The 16,614-nt window shown below is 35.0% G+C and overlaps 1 protein-coding gene across 2 annotated transcripts in view; it reads left to right on the top strand.

Annotated features, from left to right (window-relative positions):
• The first annotated feature begins 295 nt into the window (after positions 1-295).
• Positions 296-16,614, top strand: part of FIGN (fidgetin, microtubule severing factor) — a 131,436-nt gene continuing 115,117 nt past the window's right edge. The window contains exons 1-2 of one of the 2 annotated variants that reach the window (XM_003483662.5): positions 296-466; positions 1,244-1,413. In XM_003483662.5, coding sequence (XP_003483710.3) covers positions 1,389-1,413 — 25 coding nt within the window. In that variant the 5' untranslated portion in view covers positions 296-466; positions 1,244-1,388. The remainder of the gene's footprint in view (positions 467-1,243; positions 1,414-16,614) is intronic. The other variant, XM_005671888.4, reaches the window with a different exon arrangement.

The raw sequence follows: 16,614 nt of genomic DNA, 5'->3' as shown, positions 1-16,614 counted from the left end.
GCGTCTCTAGCTCGCTCGCCGCTTGCCTCCCGCCTCCCTTTCTCCCCCTCCAGCTCCGCGGGCTCCGTGCGCCTCTCCCTCTCCCTCCCGGTCCTCCCGCTGCCCGTCTCTCTCCACTGCCCGCCTCTCGCCACTGCCTCCCGTCTCCTCTCCCTCACGGCAGCCTCGGTCTCTTTCTCCCTCTCTCCTTTGAAAACTGATCTTTGGCTCTTAGTGTGAAAGTGATTTGAATTTGGCTCGGCGGCGCTCTGCGCCTGCGCCCAGCCTCTGGCATGCTGGCTCCTTCCAAGCAGCTGTTTTGGGTTTGAAATTCCAACATGGCAGAGGCTGCAGTCCGTCTTCCCTTCAAAAACTTGGAATGATTTCAAATCATAGGCACCTTCACTTAACCCTAGCTTCCATTCATCAGCAAACACATCGGATCGATGCTACGCTAACCTATCGGGTTTTCGCTCCGCGCGTTCAGGTAAGAGGAGCTTCGTAGTTTTCTACCATCTGTTTAAATTTGTTTTTGTTTTTGTTTGTTTAATTTTAAAGAATATAAATAAATCCAAGACCTGTAATGAAAAGAGATCTTCGAGTTGTGCCGTAAACATTAAATTTAATTTGCATCCCGTTTATATTCTGTACACCAACCTGCTGTCTAATTTCTCAGTACAAAGTAGCCCTGAAACATTATAATGCATATTTTTGCTGCTTAATCATTGTAACAATAGTGTAGGATTAAGAGTTCGCGGTTGCAAGAGTCTCGTTTTCCGCTATATTGAGCTTACTTATTACTATATTTTTACTTCGAAATAAAAAAAAAAAATAAGAAAGCGGAGCCATAGGGTGGGGCTAGACTTTCTTTGGGAACTAACTTCTAAGTAAATAAGAAGTGTAAATAAGAATCTTGCACACACAAAAAGTTGAGGTTAAATTACAATCTCGTGGCTGAGGGACGTGAAAATGTCAGAAGATCGGTTGCAGAAAAATGTAAGCACATCATCTTGGAGGGGGTACAGCGTGGTGGGCGTATTGTTGGCAAGGAACGGGAGAGAAAGATGTATAATTTAATGGTATATACAATCCACTGATCCTATTACCGTCCTCCCCGGAGCTCTTGTTAGTTTCAATGGGAGTGAGTGAAATTGACATGGACTTGCATTCCTGGTCATGTGCTTTTTTTCCTTTCTTTCTTCTCCTGTGATCTGAGATCCCCTTTTTGTTGATGTTGCTTTCCCCCTTAATTATATGCATGTAGGTTAAATGAATACCTGACGAAAGGGCCCACGTTTCAAGGCAGTGACATTTGATAGCTGAGAGGAAAAGTGGCTTTAATGAAAAGCAACCTTTGGAATTCCTGCTTGTGAGAAATCCAATTCAGCTTTTTGTGCTGCCAGCAAGAAATGATCAGTAGCACCAGTGTTTATGGTATGTCAGTTTTGGAATTTACTTCCTTTGCATCTAAATAGGAAAGACAAATTAAATAGCATGATAAAACCATTGAAGACTCTGCTTGGGAAGCAGCTGCTCATGATATATAATTCCTTTAAAATTATATATATGGATATTTTAATCTGTCAAAATCTTGTTTGTTTTTGCTATTACTTGTTTGTATATTTCAGTTTTGATTAATAGATTCCTGAAGTCCACCTTTATTGGTTTTAGCTGTAATCCCAAAGTTGCATGTTGCTAGTAATGCGCTATATAACCACTGAAGTCAAATGGTATGTAAATGAGTTAAACTCAGTGTGAGGTTTTTTGGGGGGAGGGGGCTGGGCGGAGAGGGGAGAGGGTGCGATTGTGGGGAAAGAATGCTTACTAATGAAAGTATATATATTTATATACATATGTACACACACAGAAGTGGATGACATTTTTTTTCTCAATCTATTAATGAATTTTGACTCTGCTCTCAATGATTGCACTTTGTGGAGTAATCAGTTCTTCTGAGTGTGGTTTTTTGGGGTGAGTGAAGGGATATCTAATACATGAAAATAAAAAAAATGTATTTGATTGCTTAAAGTCCTTAATGCCTTTTAAGGAACAGTGGTAGGGTTTTTTTGTTTTTTGTTTTGTTTTTCCGTTGCCATTCACTTGTCTGCCTGTCAGCGTTTTTTACTTTTAACCTGTGACAGAATTAAATAAGCAGGCACTGAAATTGACTTTGTTTGAAATCTCTCTTTCCTCTTTACCAGGAAAAAAAAAAAAAAAAAAAAAAAGAGGTCAGATAAATGGAGTGAGAGGGGGATTTCAATAGCTCTTGTGACCATTCCATGTGTACACTTTGTGATATTCAATTAAGACTAGGAGGGAGCAACAACAAAAAGCTGTTAAAAGTATTTTGCATAACCAAAGGATATGTCTACTTTAAACTGTTTTGTTGTTTTTGTTTTTGTTACATATATCTCACCACCATACATTCACCCTGAAAAGAGAGAAAGGAGGGAAGGGAGAATATGAAAGAAAGAAATAGCAGTGGGGCAAAGCTGCCATGGGTCTGTAATGTGGCCGTGGTTACTGCTCTCTCATAACACAAATGTGAATACAAGGAAAGGGACTTCAAGAGCCGTTGCGCGACAGACACTTCTGGTTGGACTCTGGTGACTATTGAGCTAAACACATACCGCTCTTACATGATAGGAAGGGTTTGATTGAATTTTGCATTTGGAACTTGTTGACTTTGAAGCGATCAATAAGAAGACTGTTTATTTTAGATGCACATAATTTGCCCTGAGAAATGTTTTAAGGAGGAGAGAGCACAGCTTTTTTCCCCCGGAGCTGTTGGAGCGAATGGGATTGCCAGATGGGCGATTTCCCTCTGTGATGTTAAAGCTGTAATATATATTCAGAGCAGATTGGGCTGCTGCCTGTGATGAGGCGGATATTACATTTATAAATTTTAAATCGGAGCTCGGACAATGTGCTGAGAGCAGAAATTGGATGGTTTGACTGTTCACCGTATTGATACTTAAATGTGATTTCTAGGAAGTAGTAATAATAATTATTGCCATAATATGTAAAAAACTCTTTGGATTAGGCAATCATGTAATTCATGACATTTAATAGCAGATTTAAGTGTATAAATTGCCCCCCCCAAGTCTCTGCTTACTTTTAAATAATAGTCACATAATTTATTTCCATGTGTGTTTAAATGCCCGCTGTGAAAGTGATGTCCATTCAGGAAGCTTGTTATCATGCACTAGAATTCTGCAAGGAAAAGTTTATATATACAGCTATAAAGTAGCCACTTGTGCATATGTATCCTGGGGCGTTATTGGCTCCTATTTTGTCACTCTTATTACTCTGATTATTTTTAGATTTTGTTTGTCTCAAATGTGTGGCCTAAAGGAACCAGAGCTACAAACCTAAAAGGCTGGAAAGTAGGCAAGTGCTCACACTCTGGCAGCTCTGCTGTTGCAAATTAAAAGTGTGTTGTGGTCAGGAAATGAAAGCTACAATGTCTCTTTTGAACAAGTCGTTTATCAAGAGAAACATCTATCAGGGACTGCCTTGTCACATTGATCCTCTAAAAGTTATGTCCGAGGTGGAAACTGCTTTGATGTTTTTGATCCTAAATTTAATACAACAGAAAAAAAGCAAGGGTATTTTGACCAGAATAGATTAAAAAAAAATGTTTCCTGGAACCAACAAGATCTATTTATTAGTATTGTACTATGTGTGAAGTTTTTTGGACATAACAGTTGAAAGGTTGAAGGGGAAATCCCAGCTTTTATAAATTGACGGTTGTTCAAATACATATGTCTAGGACCTTCAGTTATAGCTGGCTTCTTGGTTCATATGGTCATTTTGAAAATGATTATTTTAAAGGGGAAATTATTTTGAAACAATGTTTTGGAACAATATACAGAGAATCAGAGTTTTCATTCACTCAGATTTTAGAGTGGCTCTCTTCCCTTCCTCTTCTCTTTTAGTCCTTTCTGTTTCCCATCTTCATTAAATGTGTGACATAATAGCTTTTATTTGAGAGAGAAACATTTTTTTCTATAAAAATCATTTCCCAAAACATGCTTACTCACATCATCTTTATTGTTTATTAACTGTGCCTGTGGATCTTTATCAATATAAACTACGGGGACTCACAAGTCTCTCAGAAATTCAGCTCTAAAATATAGGTAGGTAACAGATTAATATGCCATGTATTCTTGAGTGCTGAATATGTTGCATGCATTATTCAAATTTTAAATGATACTATTAAGAAAATGATCAAGTTAAAAAAAAAATTTGGTGAAAGCAGTTCAAGCAGCCTGCTTCATTTAGGGAGGCAAAGGTAGGAAAGAAGTGTTCCTTCTTTGAAATAGAGTTTTGGGCACTTGTCTTTTACTGTTGGTGGCTACTTGTTATTTCATACGGGTCTATCAACAACTAGGCTGATAGACCACGAAGTGTGTAGTGGGAGTTTGGGGAAGTGTAATACTTACTAATTAATCATGTCTGAAATGAAAGAATCATAGCAGGGTAATAAAATCTCATTGTTGTTTTCCTGGAAGAGGGTAAGACTTCTGTTTGGAAGCTGTATGTGTGAGTTGGCTTGTTTTTTTCTTCTTATTTAAAGACAGCGTATAGAGTCTCTTTGGAATTATTTCAGAAATCATCTTTTTTTGAAAACAGAGAATATTTTTTCTTTTTCCTGACTGTAGCTGCACAGAATCAGTGAAATTCTTAAAAATGTCTCTGATACCTTCTGAGTGAAAAGATAGAGTTTTTCTCTTAGTTATATTAAAGACTCTTACGGCCGAGTTTCCAGTACTTTTTTTCCCATAAAGAGAAAATCTTTTTTTGTTGTTTTTATTCGTGTTAGGAAGGAACTTGGAAGGCAGTTACTTCTGACAGATATACAAGAGAGAAAATTTTTTGTTAATTACTTTTACAAGAGTATGACCAGAGGGGAGAAAGGAAGAAGTACTTGCAAGAATCTAGAGGCAATCTATATTATAACTTGGTATTTCTAAGATAGTTTAAAATATTAGCCACCTGAGAAAAACAGATGAGTAATATCATTATAGGTAAATTATTTTTTTCCTGAGCTTTGGGATGTTACCTTTTAGAATTTAATATTTTGCTTAGTTTATGCATGGGGACAGATCCTGAAAGTTTAAGCGTCTGCATCATTTTCCAGAATTTTCATCTCAAGGTGAAGACGGCTGTGTTACTAACTCTCTGTTTTTGTCTGTGAGTGTTTGGATGCCTTGAATGATTGTCTAATTAAGTAATCAGTTTTAATGGTCCAAAATCAGCAGGGATTGCTAGGTGTATTTGAAACAATCGTAAGCTTTTATGTTTTGCACTTTCCAGTTTGTTCTGAGAACCTTGGTTTGATAGAAATGTTTGCTGTTTTGCCTTTGATCAATATATTCTTGGGTACAAATTTCACGTACTTTTGTAGAGTATGACATTTGTTTTTGTAGAGCTAATAATTTTAATTACCAGGAATTTAAATTGGTTTATAAATTTTTGATTGGGAGAAATTTTTCTGCAGACATTTGTGTGATATATTGATGTATGCTACTGATCGATAAGACTTGATTAATCAGCATATCTGCTTTTTTTATCTTTGGTCACTGATAAACTAGAACAAACAAGTGGCACAAAAAACAATGCAATTTTTTTTTCTTTCAATCAAAAACACTCAATATAATTGTCTCTTTCTTTTAGGATATACAAGAGTTAATGTTTTATTAAAATCAATGGAACCTAGAAATTATTTTGAGTTACTGCTTAGAAGACTTCAAGTCCAAAAAATTATCCCACCTTACAGTTAACTCTTTCTCTCTCTCTCTCTCACAACAGACACTAGCTAATTCTTTTTTAACTATTAAAATGAAAGACTTTTTGTTTTTGAAAGACTGCAAATAAATGCCTGCTTAACACATGCTTTTCATGATTGGATTTTGTAATTTTTTCCTTTTTTCCCCTAAACTTGAATTTTTATCAACTTTTTCTTTTAACTTATGGTAGAAATCTCAAGTCTAGATGCTTTAACATGATTGCTGATTAATGATCCTTTTTGATATTTTTGATTTTATCATTTAAATGGCAGTTGTACTCGAGGGGATGCTTATAACCAGAACTGCAGATAGTGGAAATAAAGGTAGGCCAAAATGTGGTAGAAATCAATTTTGCTGATAAGTTTGAAGCAACTCAAAAGCAGATGGGTATGCAGAGTTTCCTTAGGGCAGCACCCCAGATGCCAGCTCAGGAGTTCTGCCTCAGCACAGCACGGGCACTGTACCTGTTGACGAAAGTCTTAGTTAAGAGACTGAGGTGCAGAAAAGATAGGTGATCAGAAACCATCCAAACATGAGATGTCATATGGCACTTTCTGTTAATAATATTTACATATTTTATGCAACAAATCTGCTTGTTGTCTTGTTTCTTGAATATTGACACTTTGTTTAACATTGCATATGGTGGGCTGTGGTTTCAGAGTATGTTAAAAGCAATGAATTCAGAGGCGAATTTCAGTGCAGAAGTATGTATGTTGAATATACGTATAAATGGACATGTTTGCTTATACTTGAGCAACTATGACTTTCACAAAGCATTGGCAGCATTACTGCTTCCAATCATTTTTGAAACAGATACGTCTTGAAAATAGAAATGCATGATTTATTACACGAAGGCCCAAGGTTAAACCTGTTTTTACCCTGCAACCCGGCCTAAGTACTTATATTTTTATGTTGGGAAATCCTTTTTAGAAAGTATTTTTTAAATAATATTGGAAAATTTGCTTCTCAGTGGGATTTTGCTCCTATTTTCATATGAGTGGTATTTATTAAATACTTACAAAAAGTATTTTCTTACTGCAGAATACATAATGTAAAATACTCACAAAATGTTTTCTTTTCCCCAAAATCCTAATGTTGAGAATACCTTTACTCAGTTCCTTTCCTTTAAGTTTTTATTTCCGCTGGTAATTTATATATTTATCCCACCCTGCTTGTGGACATACTGATGGCAGGAAAATTCAGAAACTGAATTTTACTTCATTTACCAACACCCCCCCCCATCTAATGTTTGCATTATGTCAATTAGATGCTTTTTAAGCAACTGGCAGTTGATTAAATGCCATATACTTATGACAGTAAACTCCTCTGAGAATGGGTGACCTCTACTCTCATGCTTTGGTTCTTTAGGAAATATTATTCATGGAAACAATAACATTCAAAATAAAAAATTTAAAGTAGTATAACGCAAAGCCATGGGTTTCCAGATGTTGCTGTAAACTGTTTGCAATTCTTCTGATTTATTATCCTTACCGTCAATACACATTGTCACCTTCACCTAGGGCTGGCTACATAATTTCTGGGCTTGGTGCAAAATTAAAATGTGGGGCACCTTGTTCAAAAAATATTAAGAATTCAAGACAGCAATAGCAGAGGATTAAACCAAATGCAAGGCCCTTCTGTGGGGGAGATCTGTGGGCCTTCCTCGGTCATAAGGCAATGAAGCGGACCCTGCCTTCTTTACCCACAAACTTTTATTAAGGGCCTGCTTTGTGGAAGTCACTGGATTTTCTGTGTGGACACTGACCGTTCCACAGTGATTCCCTGTGCCCTTGCCTAAAGAGGGACTGATGGTATTGACTAAGAACCTCGATGGGAAAATGGACCATTAGGTATCTTTTGCTCTTTCTATGCATGAACTAGTGATTGAAATATCTGCCTTTATCTTACCTTGCCTTTTGCCTGGTAATGTGCTCCCATATATCACATGAATTTTTGTGCAGCTCTTAAAAGCAGCTTTGGGTTTTGTAATTATTTGCAGGCAGGTACATATTTAAATATGCTTTCCTCAAGCACAGCATGATCAGGGTGGGAGAATTTTTGTAAAATTTGAAATAAGAGCCTGGGGGTTTCTCTGTAGCTCTGTACCATCCCCTAAGTTTCAAGCACAAGTGAAATAAGTATCCCTTCCCCAGCTTCAAAGTAAGTATTTCTAATGGAGAATCCTAAGTTATCTAAAAATATAGAACATTGTGGCCATTGAGAAGTAAAAGCACAACTCATTGAATCAGGGAAGAGAGATAGACAAAAATAATTGCCTTGTTATAGTAGCAGCAATATTGATATTTTGACATTAGGAAGTGGCATTGTAGTTGTGTAAACATGTGGTGACAGCTGTGTTAAAGATGAAAAGTAACTCTTTCATGCAGTAACATAAACTTTGCAGGATGTTATATTCAAATTGTAACTTGTTTTCTAAACTTAAACAAGGATGGTCCCCTTTTCCCTGAATAATGGAGTCACCATCTAGGACTCCTTTCCTTGTTGGTTTGAACAGTTTGTTGGTTTGAACAGAATGGGTGGACAAAACGTTTACATCTTTGCTTTCCAAGATACTTCTCAATGAGATCAAGCTTCATATGGAGATCCCTAAAACTAAATTTTGAAGTCAAGCGGCTTTTTCAAATCAAAACTGAGATACGATAGAATGTCCAGCAAGTAATGGATCTGAGTGCACTTGAAGTTGCACCATTTATTTTCAAAAGATATTTCCCACATCAGATGACTCTGCCAGGAAGAAAAATATCAAAGAGCTCAGAAAAGTAACTATTCTTTTATGTAATCCAAGACTGGTTGGGGGGGGGGGCTTTAAAGATATTTCTGAAGAAGAAAAAACTGAACTTATTTTGAATGCCTCGTTAGACTTGGTAGACAGAAATACTATATATGAAACCTTCTAAGAAGAAAAATCTTTGCCCTGTCTAATAACAAGGCATTGCTCTCTCAGTTGACATGTACTTTAATGAGAGGAGGCTTGGAAATAACTATTACAACACTGTCCTATTTAATTATAAATTCATCCCACAGTTTAGGAATCTTTTGCATTAAAGGCATTGCAAACTTGAATTTTTAAAGGGGTAGTTAGCCACATGCATATTTTTTAATGTTCTACGTTGTATAACCTATCTACAGATTGTGTAGTATAATTTAAATTGGAAACATTCTTTCCCCACTGTACTCCTACCTTTTAGTATGTTATGTTTTCATATTAAAGGTTTGGCTTTAAAAAGGATTAAACTAGGAATCTGTGTAAATATGTGGCATCATTATGTCCAAAATATTGTTTTATTGTCCTTCTATTCGCTTCTCCCTTTCCATTTCAAATTGAAGTTAAGATTATAAATTCTTTCTCTTAGATCACATACCTGAATGATGCTAAATTTTAGATCTTAGTTAGGTATGATTCACTGATTTTAATCTTACAAGATAATTATTCTGAGTAGGATAAAATGTTCCTTTAAGATTGAAAGTATTTTCAATATAATACTCATTTAAGATCAAATACCATTAAATAAACAGAACACTATTAGTCTTTTAAGCTTAATAGTTAATACTTTTGAATTTAAATATATGAAGAAATAAGGATATGGATAGGACAGTCTTACTGTTTGCAAACTTTAAGTGCTTGTGCCAGGAATTCTATGGATCTAAAAGAATCTTTTACATAAAAATTACAGTTTTGATAATCTAAATGAAAGATGCTCTTGTGTGTGTGCACAGATACATTTCTTTGTAAAGGTACTGATGTCAGGGACGCTTTTGGTATTTCTTTATGAGTAATTAGGTTAACAGGGTTAGTTGGAAAATGTATCCTTTCCTGGAAAATGAAAAATTGCAATTCAAGCAGAGGTAAAAGAGTAGAACATAATCATGACTTTAAGTACTTAAAAAGATATTTTATGAGTCATTTTTAAAGAATAATACTCAATATGTAACTTGTTAAGAATAATAGCCATTTTTACTTTTTAAAGCATGTCTATATTAAAACTGACTTTCTGTTCATGAGTCACAAATCTGGAGTCAATTTTAGGCCCAACTTACAAAAGATGTGGGTTTAATTCCCCCCACCCCCCACCCTTACTGTGGTATCTTACTCCAGTAGTGTTGGTATAAAGTTCTTTAAAGAGAGATTTTAGTTTGCATTATGCAGAAAATTAAGCAACGTTTTTTTGAGGGGAATACTGATATGACCCAAATGTAGACATTGGAATTCTGCATGGCCTGAATCCTTATATAACCAACTAGAAGGAATTTTATGTGCCAACATGAACAATGCTTATTCTTTCAATGAGAAGATTTTAAATGTATCAAGAATATGATAAGTGTTCCCTAATTGGAAAAATATGTTTTATGTAATTCTAAGAATACCAATCAACTAACCATCAATAGGAATTTACTTATGGATGGTAAGATAGTAAGACTAAATAATTTTCTTCAGATACAGATGTTTAGACTAAGTGGTATCTTTCTAGAAGGAGAAGAAGTCTGTCTATACATATAAAAAATCCCTTTGGAGTTGTTATTTCTTGGTTTTTTTTTGTTTTTTTTTTTTTTACTATGCATCTGAAATATCTATCAGTAATATTTAAGCAGTTAAAGTATTAGGAAAAAGTCAATATTGAAAGTTCTTTATTATACTGTTTTCTTTTAATCAGTCCTCAATGAGTGCATACAGTACATTAATTTTATTTTTTTTTTGCCTTGTTTTATTTTGTTTTAGCATCAAAGTAAAAAGACCTTATAGGAAACTCTTTTTTATTGTTTATTTTTTAAAATACCTAGTGAGAAGAGCACAACATATGGTATGGTTTTGTTCATAATGATGAACCAAAATCCCCAATTTTACCCTAATATAATTCTATTTCCTTGAAATTTACTCTCCTTTGAAATCAAAATGTCACTGCTACTAAGCTACCATCTTGGAGGTATTGCTTATGTATAACTGTTAGGCATACATGTACCTAAATACATATTTTAAAAATATTTTAAAAATATTTATTTATCTGTAAATTCCAGTCGCCAACTCTGCTGGTATCCTTGTGCTTGAGGCCAGTGGTGGAATGGTTTTCTATCTGTTTTGATATTTGCAAACTGGCTAGAAATCTTTCTCTCTCATCCATCCTTCTGCTCCTGGAATTCATTCTTACCCATACCTATGTACTATTTTGATGGGTTTAGATTTTTTCCTTTTATTTAATTATTTATCTATAGGGCTGCTTATTACTTGATCAACTGGAAAATCAAATTTCACTTGAGCCACTGGAATATGACATTTAGAGCATGAGGTGGTAGTTTGAATTAATTAAGAGGAAATTGGACTGTTTTAGGAGGAAAGTGTAGCAGCATTTTTTGGCACAGACAAAAGGTGAAAGACAACTTATAGGAGTGAGAAAATAGCCAAAGGCAAAAGAAATTAGGGAAGTTGTTGAGGAAACTAAGGGGAAGGACTTTTTTCATGTGGCTGTTGCTAAAAATGATTTAGCAATTAAAAAATTAAATCCTAATATAATTGTGACAAAACATCATTTTTTAGGAATTAGTGACTAGTGCATGTTAATTAGCACACAGCACTATAATCTAAACAAATTATGTTCTCCTTTTTAAAAGTGTTAGGTTCTATGCCCAATCTTGGATATATAGGATTTGTAACCACCAAAATTAAAAGAACTGTTTCCCCCTTTTCTTCCTTATAACTTAAAGAATGTGTAAAAAAATATACATGCCTTCAAAGATGATTCGTATTACTCTTAGATTTTTTTTTCCCCCTCACGTACTCATTTCGGTTATGCCTCAGATGAAGTATAGAAGAAAATCTATTGAGGATGGGGGTCTATCTTTTTTAAGACTTCCCTTGGAAAATGATACATTTATTGCCCTCATAGGAGGTCAGGTCATTAAAGTAGATAGATATGTGATTTGATTCTAGCAAAGTTTAATGATAAGTTTTGTATCTACCCTATAAATGCTAGCTGTACTTTAATGACCAAAAACAAAACCAAAAAAACTTGCCAAACCCCTACCTCAGTCCAGTTAAATGAAAATTTAAGGTGATGACAAATTTATTTTTTCTCCCCCTGTGATTCTAATGTAATGTTAGGATTGGGAATCATTTCTCTGAAGCAAAAATTTTTCACATTTCATGAGATCTTGCTGTTTTAAAACTATCATTCTTCTTGGTTCAAACTTTTAGAGCTATCTATTTATTTATTGTTATATTTTGTCTTTTTAGGGCCACACCTGCCACATATGGAGGTTCCCAGGCTAGGGATCTAATCGGAGCTGTTGCAGCCGGCCTACACCAGAGCCACAGCAACGCCAGATCCGAGCCACACTGCAACCTACATCATAGCTCACGGCAATGCCAGATCCTTAACCCACTGAGCGAGGCCAGGGATCGAACCCACAACCTCATGGTTCCTAGTCACATTCGTTTCCACTGTGCCATTATGGGAACTCTTAGAGCTATCTAGAATTGAATGTACTAACAATATGTACTAGAGATAGTTTACTCTCTGGCTAAAGTTCAACAACACCTTGCTGGTAAAAGTATCTCAGAAAAGTGTCAGTGATGAAGAAAAGTGCCAGCAGGTGCCAACAGTCTGTCATATAGGTGACCTTGGGTTAGTTCCTCAACCTCTCTGAGCCTCAGTTTACTTTGTTATAGAGAGAGTTAATTCAATCGCTGTTAAGATTTTTTTCCCAGTTCTATATAATCCGTGACTGCTTGGTCATTGACTAGTGAGCTTGAGTAACTTGGAACCTTTCTAGTGGCCTGTGGCTGAATGCGAAGATTCTTGTTTCTCTTTAAGAAACTCCAGAAATTGCGTTGGAAATAATGAAGGAAGCTTAAGGATCATTTATCACTTTGTTAAGCCCTTCAGGAGGGATGGAAACCATTCATTAAATATGCTTACTAATTGGTTGCAAGCAAATGTGTCAGCAGTTCTAATATCTTGAGCGTTGATGAGTATTAGTTAGCCGATGCTTTTTCTCTATAAGAGATGTAAATAGACTGACAAGCAGATTAACTTAAGCAGTAATGGAGTTAGGGACTTCAAATCCTTTTAGAAATGTGTCAGAATTGTAGATCAGTATGAAAGTTGGATGTTTATCAAACTGGAAGCAACTCCATCTTTACTTTATACCTAACCAATCTTTGTTCAACTTCTTTTTACTCCCTGGAATGCTCTTTTCCTCCTCCTGTTGAAAGCCTGCTATACCTTTGACATCTAGCTCAAATGTTGCATCATCTATGAAAACTTCTTGAGGCACTCTAATCAGGATCCATTTCAACATCTGCTTGATATTCCCTAAGCACTTTAAAAAAAAAGTCTTTCCATCATTTGCCATCATCTTTCTTCCTCTAAAAATTGCTGGGCATTTTTCTTTCCAGTTTATGAAACTGTAAGCTCCTTGAGAACAACTATATCTAATCCATTTTTTATTTTTAATATCCTCAACATGTGTGTACCATGCAGACCTATAATAAGTGTTCAGTAAATATTTGGTGAAATAAATTGATAAAAGTGTAGGAGGCTGTCACTTGGTTAATCCATTATTAATGTTACTTTTAAAAGTGGAAGGTTTTAAAAGTATTTTTAAGTAATGGAAAAATTAAAATTGTGTATTTCATTTGAACATGAAATATCTATATTCTCTATATAATTTAATTACCAAAGAAAGCCTTTATAATCTTAAAATCCTGAAAATAGTTTTATAATTATATACCTAGAAAAGAGCTTACAGTAATTTATTCTATTTTCTTTTCTCTGGAGAGGAGAATATTTAAACTATTTTATAAAAACAGAACATTATAATTCTAACAAAAATCTGTATAACCTATTTAGATTATAGGCAGTAACACATGGCTTCAAATCACTATACTTCATGTATTTAAATATTGTTCCTTTTATGTTTGTAGTCAGAACAATTTGAGGGTATAGAATCATAAAATAGTAGACATGGGGACTGCCAAATCAACTTCTTGCCAATATAGGGTTAACTGACACTTGGTTATTCAGCCTTTGGTTGAACATGAGAAACTAGCACCTCCTAAGGTATTTCTTTCTATTTTGTCCTTTCTCCAATAGGCAGTGTGCAAATATGTGCCTGGCAGTACTCAAAACTGATTTTCTTGGGAACATGAGGTACTTAGAGTGATAAGATGTGATTTGCAAACTAGCCGATCTGCAGTTGATAGAACTTTCATTGACTCTGTAGTTAGTGAATATCTTTGGTTAACACTTTAATTGACATATTTTTGTTTCATCTTTAGTGTCTGACACTATTAATTTATTTTGTACTAAATACTGAGCAGTAAACAATTTAGCTGGGGTTACACCCAATGACCCTGTCTTCTGGTGGTTCAAATGCATTACCAGCTGGGTTGGTGTGTTTGTAGAAGGGTCAGTTTCTTTCTTAAACCTGTCACTAATGTTACAACATATAGCATGTTACAAAACTTTCTAAGACAAATTCATTTTGATCAAATGTTGAAATTGTAATGTGTTAGTCAACAGTATTTTACAAAATTTCTATTTTATATTTGCGTATTTGAACCTAAAGATAGATGTACCAGGGAAAAGCACTTGTTCATATTGCTTCCTAAAAGAACTCAGAAAAAACAAAGGCTCTATTTGTCCTACTTCTAAAATCACAATTTTACCAAGGAAACCTATAACCTGTACAGAAAGCTTACTAGTTTTATTCCAATTTGGGCTCTTTCCTAGGTGCTATCTTACCACTTCATATTGAAATCTAGGTTGATCTCACACACTCCATGTAGAAGAAGATATCTGCAATACTGATTGTTGAACCTGAATTATTGCAAAATATACTGTTAAGTGAGCCACAGTGGACAAATGTTTAGTCAATTGCATGAAAACATTGTATCTTCAGCAAAGAGTTTTAATAGTGAAGAAGTACATAGTACATTATAGGCAAAATAATAAAGATTGTGAAACAATAGGTTAAAAGTAATAAGAGCATTTTTGCAGTTTGACTGCACTAATCTGTTTAGTTCCTTTGTTAAATCAGCTTTTCTGGTTTTTTTCCGGAAACCATTCAGTACTCTTCAAGCAAGTTAAAATTGCTTAACTGTAAGTTGAAATCCATGAGATTGAGAGTAAGGACTATGAATTGTAAAGCCTTTGTGATGGTGTCTTGCCAACAACCAAACTAGATCAAGGAAGGATTTAAAAGACATAAGCTTAAAATTCTACCTGATTCTAATCAGAAAGTTGTGGGGTTTCAAATTAAATAAAAATATCCATAAAGATTCTTCACATCTAAAACACCAGATATTTTCCTTTGGTTCTCGCATAGAAAAAAATAGGGTGTTTTTTTCTATGAAAAGGTAGTAATGTAAATTGCTGAATCATTGCTAAGTCAGTGATTAATAGTTGTTGCTGATTTTTTTTTTTTTGCCTTGCCTTCATAGCATAGTTGATAGCTGTCAATCATTGAATTTTTTGTTAGGTCTAGAATAGCAATTCTTTTAGAATATGAAGCTAGAATTGCCCTCTTCATTTAAATTCTGAAATAAAACATAGACTATAGCCGTGTGTGTGTGTGTGTGTGTGTGAGTATTCAGAAGAGAAACCTGCAAAACAGTTAACAGCACAGATAGCTCTTTCATTCTGAATGGGACAGTTAGTAGCTCCATACAGACACCATCGAGGTGAGCCAATTTAATTCTCTCCAAATTCTTAACTAGGTGGCCTAGGTCTGTCTGAGAGGTGGTACTGATTTGTCCCTTACATGATAGATTTGGCACAATATTCAGTTAAAGACTCAGTAAACAAGATTTATGAAATTAGTGAAAACTGAAATTGAGAATGGATATTGAGGTATAGTTCACCTTAAAATGACTTGACTATATTTGTCATATGTGCATGAAGAGAATGTTTTAAATGGATTCTTTGGATTAGAATGAAAACTAATCACAAATCAGCCACTTAAAATTGGCTTGCCTGATATGATTGTTTTTTTTTTGAATGACTGACCACGCCTTCTTTTAGCACTCCAGTCTTTGTCCAGGGCTTAGTTTTGCCATGCACATGTCCTTGAAGAAATGTAGCATCTTTCACAAGATTTTGTACAAGTGAAATCAGATACCAGTTTTTATTGCAGAACCAAGCCTACAAATGTTTCTCTTTAAAGACATTTTTAATAGAAATAGTAAGGTATAAATCATTTAAGCAATTACCTGGATATTGTGGAGATGGGGCTTGGCTTGTTCTCTAGCCCCAGATGTTTCCAGATTCCAGTAATAACCCAGTCCAGATATTTACAGCTTAATTTTCTGTGCATGTGCACTTGTCCACAAATGGCTCCTATTTCCCATTTTCTGTTGGACAACTGGGCCACTTAGAGGTAAAGAAAGTGATTTCCGTGTGGGTGATGACAAACGTTAATGATGATAATAAGTTGTTTCTGAAACTTTGGTCACTTTTAAAATATTGAGAGGCTAAATCTTAGAGGATTTCATACTAAAAAATAAAATGTTAAATGGCATTTCCTGTATGGATGAGGGTGAGGTGCATAGTGTCCCCATCCCTGAAAATTATATTTAGCTTTGATCTACTGTGTGATAAAAATAATTTTTTAACGTGTCTTCTGGCACTGATTGGGTTAGCATGCAGGCTGCTAGTTTTCTTTGCATCACTATTCCACAGTTTCTCTTGGTCTTACTAGAAACTAAACAAATGGAAAATAATGATTGGTAACCATCTGCTGTGCAGAAATTTCACATATAGCAGTTAACTCTATTTTATAAAACAAGACCAAATGAGTGAATTATACTGTTGCCAGTAAATAGCAACAT

Source organism: Sus scrofa, chromosome 15 (assembly GCF_054392235.1).
Source record: "Sus scrofa isolate SSC_HxYL_T2T_F1_AM1 chromosome 15, Sscrofa_HxYL_maternal_Yorkshire_Landrace_v2.0, whole genome shotgun sequence".
Lineage (NCBI taxonomy): Eukaryota > Metazoa > Chordata > Mammalia > Artiodactyla > Suidae > Sus > Sus scrofa.
Note: the sequence above shows the minus strand (reverse complement) of the source record. Positions and strands in the feature narration are given on the sequence as shown.